The sequence below is a fragment of the Halichoeres trimaculatus genome, unplaced genomic scaffold, assembly GCF_033239565.1.
Source record: "Halichoeres trimaculatus isolate MK-OKI-2021-1 unplaced genomic scaffold, fHalTri1.1 fHalTri1_scaffold_2, whole genome shotgun sequence".
Lineage (NCBI taxonomy): Eukaryota > Metazoa > Chordata > Actinopteri > Labriformes > Labridae > Halichoeres > Halichoeres trimaculatus.
In genome coordinates this window covers 20454768-20465130 of record NW_027437180.1, presented here as the reverse complement: position 1 = coordinate 20465130, position 10363 = coordinate 20454768, and the positions used below count along the sequence as shown (strand labels likewise).

Here is a 10363-nt window from a genome sequence, read left to right as displayed (position 1 = left end):
AGGAGCAGGGAATGAGTGAGTGATTTGGGACACAAAATTGTAAGGTTTGCCTTAATTTACAGATTCTGTGTAGCAAATAACTTAAAACACACCCAAAATCACATTCATATGTGGCTCTTTCCTTAATATGAGTGCGAAAATCAAATATTACTTGAAAATTTTAACTTGGAAAAAAAATAGTGATTCACAGCAAATAATGTTCTAACTTTTTCGTATTGCACAGCTGATCCTTTTCACCCAGTGTCAAGTAGAATCACTCACACACACACACACACACACACACACACACACACACACACACACACACACACACACACACACACACACACACACACACACACACACACACAAGTGCTTTACACATTGAGATAGGTCAAATGTTTGCCCCTGGGTAAATGCAGTAAAGTCTGGAGAGTTTATGTTAAAGTAATATAGCAATAAGATAACACACAGAATAGAAGAAGTACATATTTCGTATTTTAGTAATACAGTAAATTAGTAGACAGCAAGATTACAAAAAACTATCATGGCACCGCCCGTCATCAAAGCGAGGATGAGAGCTCAAAGTGGCGCGCAGTTCTTTGCATCCCTCGTGAGAGTCTTCATCGTTGCCAGGACAACCGAAGGGGGCTGACCCCGGCCACGTGACAGCTAACTACTCCGTCGCTGCTCTGCTGCTGTTGGAGCGGTGTGTGCGTCTGTGTATGTGTGTCTGCTGTCTTTCTCACAGTTTGGCTGTGGTCGGCCCGAGCACACAGCAGAGCCTGACGTCTGGAGGGAGGAAAACACAGACAGGTAGCTTATTCCGGGCTTAAAAGATGGAGCTCTCTGCGGAGGGAGATCGCGTTTTCGCCGCGGAAGCCATACTGAAACGCCGCGTCCGTAAGGTGAGCTCCAACCGCCGCCGTCCCGCGTGTTTTGACTTCTCACAGATGTTGGCCGCGGTCAGCTCAGCTCAGCACGGCACGGCACTGATCCAGCCCATAGGCTCAGGGCTGCGCCTATGCAATCTTCTGTAGGCCTTGTTGGCTAGCGGATGCCTTTACTCTGAAGCCCGAGCTACCCAAGAGCTAACTAGCATGGCGATCAGTCATGGCTCGTATGTTCTGGCTCTCGCAGGGCAATAAAAACAGCAACACAAAGAAGGGGCTAGCTGCAGAATAAGGCAGCCCAGCCGATGGGAAGAGGGCTGTGCTGTGAAATGGAGGGTCTCGTTTCCTCTGCCAGCTAATGGTAGCCAAAGCTATACGACCACAGTCTACATTTTACTGCCTGTGGGGGATTCTTTCACAACCACATCAAAACTTTTGCAGACTACTGTTTCTTGGGGATGATTACCTTTGTACTTAGCTTCTGATTATGTTAATGAAGGTTACAAGCTACAGTTGATAAAGTTTTGATGCTGTTTTGGATCATTCCATCATGGGTTACCTTCTGGAAAAGACTTCTTAATGGTATAAACTATTGGATATCATCTTAATTGGCTGATATCCACCTTTGAATTGCATGATACAGCCCCATGTTTGCACCTCCCTCTTGTGAGACGCAATCCATGCACTTTCTCATAAGCAGGTTCAGTTTTAAAAAATGTGGCTCCTCTCACACTTCATGAATGAGTCATCCTTTATGAAAATGGTGATTGTGATAATGCCCTTCTTTGGAGATAACTTGTACAACCTGACAGTGTCCAGTGCTGAATTAACAGTTTGATCAGGAGTGCAATTCATGGAGGACAATAAACACAAACTAAGGTTAAAACGGACAGGCTACTCTGATCAGCTGAGAGGGGGCTCTAAACTATTAGAACAGTGTGTTCTTGGTAGCTTAATTGAATTCAAGCATGACACTTACCAGACAACTGAACCATTTATAAAGGAGGCAGGACTAAAACATCCATAATTTGATAAAATTGTGTTTCGTTGCAACAGAAGAGTTTCAGGATTTTGTGAAAGACACAATAAATGTACCTGTAACTCCTTCCAGAAGACTGAACGGTAGAGTGAGCACTGCTGCTGAAAAGATTTTAAAATACGTCACCCCTTTATGTGTATGCCAATTTTGTTAATCTATCTTGTCCTTATAGGGGAGACTTGAATATTTGGTGAAGTGGAAAGGATGGGCCATGAAGTAAGTGCTTCTCTTGAGTCTGACTTCAATGAAAATCTTCCATGCAAAGCAGAAAATTAGCAGTGTTGTTATGCTGATTTAAATGTTCAAACTCTTAATGGTATATGTGGATTCAATCCTCCTTGTTAAATCATTAAAGAATGAAGTGTTTCCCTGTAATGTGTTTTGAATGTTTCTCTGGTTCTGTTAAGGCACAGCACTTGGGAGCCAGAGGAGAACATTCTTGATGACAGGCTGATTCTGGGCTTTGAGCAGAAGTAAGTAAAGCAAGTACATAATTAGCTACCATACACCATGTACATATCAAAAAATCAATACCTTGCATTGCACAGATTAAAGTTTCATTTGAGGATGTCATTGTCTGCCTCTAATGTCGCTGAGTAAAGCTTGTGTGTCGTTTTAGTTTTTGGGACTCAATTTAAAATCTTGCTCTTTTCAGACACACATGCATCTTAATGTGTGTGTGCGTGTGTGTGTGTGTGTGTGTGTGTGTCCCTGCTTCTGCTTTAAACCTTTCTGTCCTTCCATTTCCCTTCTTCTTCTCCTCTTCCTGGTTTTAAAAATGGCCATGCGAGCTGAAGTCTTTTATGCCTGCTGCCAGACCACTTGAAAGGGCTGCTCACAGAGTGAATGTTTACAGTAAACTAAAATGGACACCATAAGACAGACAAAACTGAAACAACATCAAAAAGGAAACTACAACAGACGTGCAGATCTGGCTGTGTTCGGATGTGGCTTTAGACAGTCCCTGTGTCTGCCTGCTCTACTTTCATTCTGACACATCTTTCATCGCTGTCTTCTTGTGTTTTTTTTTAGACTCTTTTTACTTTTATTAGTTTAAACTGTCTTTTACTTTTTGCAGGGAAAGAGACAGGGAACTGCACGGGCCAAAGAAACGAGGCCCAAAACCCAAAAACTTGGTCCTGAAGGTACGGATTTTGGTTAATTGTGTAAATAGTTATGCAGAAATATGAGCTTTTCAATTGGTTAAAGTACTTAATGCACACTGCAGCACATCAGCTGATTGAAAAATCTGTCACATACAGATACACAAACTTTCTAGTGGTTACACTGTTTGCATTCTTGGATCTATTACACAAGATTCCCTTTAGTTATAATGAAAATATAGCATAGCACAAGTGTATTAGTTTATCTAGTTCTTTATTTTCTTAAATTGTTTCTAATTTTATTTAGTTGCTTTAATTGCTTTGAATCCCTGTAAGACACACGTACATATAAAAGCATTTTCCCTTTTCACAAAGATGTTTACAATTTTACAAATCGACATGTAGCCTGGACAGTGGAGTTGAGTTGGGATGCATGAGGTTTCAGAGAAAATCCTGAGTGTGTGACCCCTAAATTGAAGGGATCTGGTGACACTCATGCAGAGGGTGGCATTTGGCTGGAGTTTTTTTAATCATTATTATTTATTTGAAGGCTCTACCTTGAGGCTTTATCTTGCGTCAAAACATTTCTTTTCAGATGGGGATGCTCTCTCCACTTCTCAAAGCACAAATTAATTTATTAAGTATGAAAACAAGGATTGAAAGCTTCCCAATCACCTGACTCAGTCCATGACTTGTCCTTAGTTTGTCTCCTTCTGTGTAATTGTAAAGAAAGTGAGTATAAAGCATGGCAGAGCTTTCTGAAGATGAAAGTTTTTTCTGCTCATTATGAAATTTCTCTGGTTTAGAGGTCAAACAGACTGAACAATATATTTGGCTTACACTGCACAGGGAACAAAGTTGCAACACTGTGGGTTTCCTTCAGTTTTAAATCAGTTTACAAGTGTAACAAGTGACAACAGAGATATTTATATTTTGCAAGAGTTTCTTATTTTAACATATCTAGCTGATTATAGCTGTTTTATAGAAAAATAAATGTTGGTCCAACACCATGAAGATGATCACAAGTTCAAATATAAGATTGCTTAATAGTATATAGCAATATAAAACAAAGGTATCCCATACCTGTGAACAGACTATCACGTGTCCTTGTTTTTTTCATAAACTCATTCTTTTCAGGCTGGGAGTGGTATATTGAGATTTTCAGATTTGTGTGTACGTTGAAAAAGTTGTCATATTACTGGAATAAATGTTTTTCTATTTCTTTCCTGTCGACAGCAAGCCCGTGCTCCAAGAGGAGGAAACAGTGGCAGAGCCTCTAATGTTCGCCAGTCCACTGCCTCATCAACTTCCAGCCGGGCAACTCCTTCTTCCTCTGCATCTGCCTCGCCTCATCGTTTAGCATCTTCATCCTCCTCTTCCTCCACTTCAGCACCCTCTCCTAAACTCAATTCCCTCGCAGCCACCCACAAGCTGAAGAAAGACATTCACCGTTGCCATCGGATGTCTCGGCGCCCTCTGCCCCGCTCAGATCCCATGGCATCCTCCTTCTCCAACCCTGGAGGCTTCCCCTCCCGTCCTCATGTCTCTCCCTTCTCTGAAACCGTCCGCATCCTCAACCGCAGAGTCAAACCCCGGGAGGTCAAGAGGGGTCGCATCATTCTCAACTTGAAGGTGATTGACAAAGCAGGTAGGGGTGGTGCAGCTGCAGGCAGCAGGAATATTACAGCAGGACGCCAAAACATCCCCTCACGCAATCGCATCATTGGGAAGAAGGGTGAAGCACCTTATAGACCTTTCCAGCCTCCTATGAAAATGCTTGGGTTCCCCATGTATGGAAAGCCATTTGGGCTGCAGTGTGGTGGTCCCATGTCCTTCCCATCCCACCCAGGCTCCTGCTCCAGTGCAGGAGCCAGGGATACCCGCTCCTCTCCCTCCCAGTACCAGTCTCCTCCTTCTCCTTCCAGCTCCAGTGGTTCTGAAGGAAAATCTCCCACCAGCACCTCGGCTGCAAAATCTAAGGAGTCTGCAGGAGCTTCTCCTTCTGCTGAAGGTCAGAAGTCTAGTACACCTTCCATAGAGACTCAGACGGGCCAGAGCACCAAGCCGCCTGCGCCTGCCAAATCCTCAAATGCAAACCCTTCAGCATCAGGGTCTCCTTTCCTCCCTTCCTCACCCTCTTCTTCCTTGGAGGATGAAGACGAGGAGGGTGCCCTTGATCATTCAGAAGGAGGCAGAAGTAATCCTCGTCAAAACAGGGCTAAGCCCCATTCCTCTGCCGTCCCATCTTCTGCTACCCCTGGAGACCAGAGCTCGACCCCAGCTGAACCCAAAAGGGTGCCCATCGAGGGAGACCCTGACTGGCACCCCGAAATGGCCCCAAGCTGCAAGGATGTGGTGGTCACTGACGTCACCACCAACCTGGTAACCGTCACCATAAAAGAGTTCCCTTCTCCTTCCTCCTGCCCTGCCTCACCCTCTGCTAGCCCTGAAGAAGCCTCCTCCCCTCCCCACAACACCACCTCTGACGACTCTTCTCCCCCGAAGCCATAGGAGACCAGATTTGAGAAGATGATGCCATTGTTGATGATAAAGATATTTGGCCAGTATTGACACCTTACCCCCTCCATACCTTTCCTTAAAAAGGTGTGTGCATATTTGTCAAATGAAATGAAAGTTAAAGCCGCCCAGCCATTGAATAATACGTAAGATTTTTTTAAAGAGTAGTATAAATTTTAAAAGGGGCAGCTAATACGCCCTTTTCGTCAACTTAAATTGCCATATTTTGTCCACTTGCACAGCACTGACTCCTTTAAAGCAGGCCTGAATAGATACAGTGTTTACCTTCTTTCACTTGCTTCAAACATGCTGAGTTAAGCTTGTTTGCTGCCATAAAAGTTTTACAAAAATGAAAAATCCCCCTCTCTTGTGTGTTGGATGAGATTTTATCAAGCACTCTAGGTGTATGTGAAAGAAAGAAACACTTCCTCTGATTCAGGCCGTGCTGTGAAGGCTGTTGATGACGACAGCCTTCAGATGTTTTGCCAATTTCCTGCCCTCTTGTCTCATTGGAGGTCCAGCTTGTTAACGATGAATGAGCTGATGTGTTTTTTTGCACTTAACACAGTTGGACTCTCATATATTGCATCAATACAGCGAGGTAAATGCAATGCACTTGACTGCATCAAAAAATGACCTATGTTATGTAGTTCATCAATTTTTCAAGGCCTTCTCCTCTTGCTCTCTTGAACGCACATGCATATACATATGGTATGAGTAAGTATTTATATGCACGCACAACCTTACAAGCTGCAAATGAATATACAGAAACAGTAGTTTTAAGTTATTGCTGTTCTTTTCCTGCTTGCCTTGTTTTCTCTCCAACCCACCACTGTCTGTAACTCTGTGACGTCCTCTACGACTCTAAACTGGTCTGCGGTTCATTGAATTCTCTTTCCATGCCAGATAACTTCTCAACTTGTCAAAGTGTAGAAGGTCCATGTGCTGATCATAGTACAGGCACAAACAACCAAATGCAGCTAAAAATAGAAGTTTGTTGAACCCTTGAGCTACTTGGCAGGTGTTTGATGTTTGTCGTCGTACAACATTGAAGCAGTTTCAGCTGTAAAGAACAACCAGGAGTCTTTTCAGCTTCCTGGATTAAGCTTCTTTACTCGTTGTTGTGTTCCTTTGAATGGTTCTTTTAGCTCACAGTGCTTGTGCTAGTTTCATTCATAAGTTTTAGGAGAAGCAGTGTTTGTAGCACAGGTCAGTCTTCTGCTATCCTTAGGTTAAAGAGACCAAGTCAGATTGATAAGCTGTGTGACAGGTTGGTCTGCCATTTCTTCTAAGGTGTGTAATAAACAGAAATGAAGTTTGACTCTGAAACTAGGAGGAATGTTATTTTTCCCAACATCAAGACCTTTGATGAAGGTTCTGTTGGCTTCATTGAAGTGTGACCTGCAGCAGGCACTGATTCGGTTTGTAACCTTGTATGAAGTGTTTGGTGACTGAGTCAGTGGCTTCAAGTCTGAGGCTGTGGTTGTCTTCAGGCTGACAAGGTACAGCCTCAAGCTGAGGTGTTCAAGTATCCTTAAGTACACTTGATTAGGAGTGAGGGTTAAATGGATCACGAGATAAACAGCCTGAGTAGTAATGCAGACTTTGTGTTGAACCATCATAGCGATGAGGGAGCAAAGTGTACAATTTTTACCACTCATATTTCAGCCTTCACTCATGGCTTTGACAAGTAACCAGAACATGAAATCACAGATATGAGAGTTTCCTGCTTGCGGTGGGTGGCTCAGCCCAAGGATTCGGGTAAAGTATTCCAAGAGGAGATAGCGTAAAGTCACTGTTCCTTTGCATCCAAAGGTGGTTTGTGAATTTAACGAGCTTTGTCTTTGAAAGTTTCTCTGTTATGTCCAGCTGAGAAGAGACCCTGAGATGATCCACAGTCGCTTTAGGGATTGTAAATCTTATTGGCTTGGAAATGCTTGGGGATTTTCCAGGCGGAGCTGCAGGGGAGAGGGCATATGGACTGACTTTCTTAGTGTGCTACCACAGCCAGAAGGCTGACAATAAGCAGAAGAGAACTGACAAGACAAAACTTTTTAGTCCTGATTGAGCTGTCCTCTGAGCTTTACATTTCAGGCAGCATGATTTCCAATGAAGTCCCTTTCTAGTGAACAATTGATCAGTATCAGAAAGAGCCATGACATGTTTCAGGAGCTTCACAGACTTCTTTGTAGCAGTTTTTGAGTGTTTTACCATGTTTAGAAACCTGCATAAATGTCTGAAAGGACACTAGTCAAGCTGCCATTCATTGTCCATTGCCCTCAAACATGCTGATATGCCTTTTTTTGAAGGTCAGTGTCTGTAGCAGCGCTGCTTGCAGCAAGAAAATGTGCCCTATTTCTTTTATCTGTGTTGCACGTTTCCATCAAGCCAACCCACTGAAACAAATTGTGTTTTTTTCTTTGAGTCAATTCAGTTCTCTTTGAAGCCTTCCTGCATCAAGTTTTAGACAGGAGTGCTTTCATTAAGTCACGTAGAGTGATGGTGTTTTTTTTCTGCAGAAGTCTCAGTATGTGAGGAGCTATGTTCTCCCTTGACCTTTAACCTTGTAGCTTCTTGACTTGCAGTTTCAAGTCACTCTAGAGCACATGCAGCAAAATCCACAAGGTTATCTCTTTGAAGCCATGTCTTTGTGAATGCAGATACTTGAGGTGAGAGACAAGGTTTGAGGTGATGTCTTCTGGCTTTCATTTGATTGAGCGGTAGTTCTTGACCTCTGAAATGCAGACCTGGGAAGAACCCAAGAGCTATCCAATGGTAATTCTGTTTTTTGATTGTTTCAGAGAACAGATGAGTGCAGCAGAGACTTTTTGTAGTGTCTGAAATTGCCTCTTGAGTTGTATGGAAATATCAGAAAGAACCAAGAGCTAAAAATGAAGTTTTGGCCAGTTTTTTTTCTCAATATGCTGGTGTCTGATTGCAACACCAGAAGCGTGCAAGAAAAAATACACCAGGCTCAAAGACTTGAGACTGGGGCCCATTAAAGAAGGGAACTTAACCATAATAGAAATCATCTCGCTGCTGGTTTCTTAAAGACTGTTCCGGACATGTTATACAATTCCCTCTCCTTGATTTATTATTATTCATTGACTGTGTAATTCTCCAGACGTTTGATAAGGTTACCACCAGTAAGATGTGTCTTCTGTTTCAAGTGTTTTCTGCTTTGCTGCTTTAACATCTTACCTTAGAAAAAACCTTTAAGCTCAGACCTGGTGCTTTCTGGCTGGACAGTAAAGGATGTTAGCACAGGTTCCTTTCTCTCTCTTTTTTCTTTTTTAGAAATATATCCAGTTTGCTGTCTCTGAGTCATCCTGTTTCAGTGGGTAAGCATCTTCAGTAATCTCAAAATAGGTCAAACTCTGTCTCAAAGGTGCGGTTGTGAACTACCGCTGAGCTACTTTACTGTAAAAGCTTAGAAGTGTTCAGATATTTCAGCCTTCATGCGCCTAAAGTACTTTGAAAGAAACATAACCCTTTATAAACAAACTCTAAACCTTACCCTGGTGCTGCCTACTCTGTGTAGACCTTTCCGGTCCTTTCTCTGGTGCACCTGTGTGTGTTTGTAATATTTAAAAATCCTCCGCATGTGTTGCCTTATAGCTGCTCCACTCAACCCCGGCTGTACTCAAGGCGACTTTCAACTTATCTTGCAAAGCTTAGACAATAAATCAAACCTTCCTTACCTGCCACGACTGCAATGGTTGAGATAAAACACAGTGTTATTACAAACAGTAATATCCTGTATGGGCTGTGATGTCACATTTTCCAAAACACAACTTTCTCAGTCATTTTCACACAGATGAGGGAGATGTCGCCTCCTCTCCTGTCCTGTACTGGATGGTTCTTGTAGTTGTTGTCAATACTGTTTCAATACGCTCATAGGTTACTTATGGAAAGATTTATTCCAAAATGACATATCCATTAAAATGGGGAAAAATGTTACCTTTGTAATGCCATATTCAAATAAAGGTACTTTTAAGCCTTATTTTGACAAAATGAACTAGATTTTTCTTCTAAAAACTGATCAAAATGGATCAACAAAATGCTGATTTTCTCTTCTAAATGGATAAAAATTGTTGGAATAGATTTTTCCATCTGCTGTATCTTTGATATTTAAGTGGTGGATAGCAGTGACTCTTGCAGTTGGTAGATGTGTGAGGTATTAGGCTGTTAGGCAGCTTGTCAAACAGTTGATAGCAATGTTTTTCTCTTTTTTCCTTCTCATATGGGGTAGCACAACTCAACTTAGTGGCCTATCTTTCAAACAAATAGGGCTCTTGATTTTATTATTTGAGTATTTCAAACCTTTTTTGTTCTTTTTGAATTGTTTGACATTGATATGTGATGTAATTGTCAGTGCTGGGTTTATTTGGCACTAATAGGAAATAAAGAAGGATTCTTGTTTCATTGTATGAAAAAAGATGCTTAATGAAATGACAGTTGTGCTTTTTAAGGCTTTTGTTCCTTTGTACTGTACTTTAATACTTTTTTTGAAATATGCATAATGATTTTGATATGATGCTGTCATTTGAGCGCCATTTTTGAAAAAGTCCATGATGGGTTTGATTAAAAGGCAAACTGATTTTAATGTCATGACTGCAGTTAAGTCTGCTTTCATGCTAATATGAATTATGTACATTGAATTGATGGTAATGAGAAGCTGGAGGATAATGATGTTGTAATGTATCTGAACTTCTGAAGCATGTTTTGCAAACCCTTATTGTACAGATTATGTATTCAATGTCATGTTACCTGTTACTGTTGTTGCTTTCTGTGTGTTTCTTGTACAAGGCTTTTAATTAAAAGCTCTCTAA

General features: G+C 41.8%; 1 protein-coding gene across 1 annotated transcript; it reads left to right on the top strand.

Moving 5' to 3' along the window:
• Window positions 1–589: 589 nt before the first annotated feature.
• Window positions 590–10357, top strand: cbx6a (chromobox homolog 6a). Its single transcript, XM_074692788.1, has 5 exons — window positions 590–887; window positions 2084–2127; window positions 2319–2384; window positions 2990–3056; window positions 4251–10357. The coding sequence occupies exons 1-5, from the start codon at window positions 819–821 to the stop codon at window positions 5523–5525; spliced, it is 1521 nt and encodes a 506-aa protein (XP_074548889.1). The 5' UTR covers window positions 590–818; the 3' UTR covers window positions 5526–10357.
• The last annotated feature ends 6 nt before the right edge of the window (window positions 10358–10363 follow it).

What these genes read in the sequence shown, in the direction of transcription:
- cbx6a (XM_074692788.1), top strand. Translation starts at nt 819, where the DNA reads ATGGAGCTCTCTGCGGAGGGAGATCGCGTTTTCGCCGCGGAAGCCATA. An exon ending in TGAAACGCCGCGTCCGTAAG is followed by an intron (nt 888 to 2,083) that starts GTGAGCTCCAAC and finishes TTGTCCTTATAG; the next exon opens with GGGAGACTTGAATATTTGGT. An exon ending in CCAAAAACTTGGTCCTGAAG is followed by an intron (nt 3,057 to 4,250) that starts GTACGGATTTTG and finishes TCCTGTCGACAG; the next exon opens with CAAGCCCGTGCTCCAAGAGG.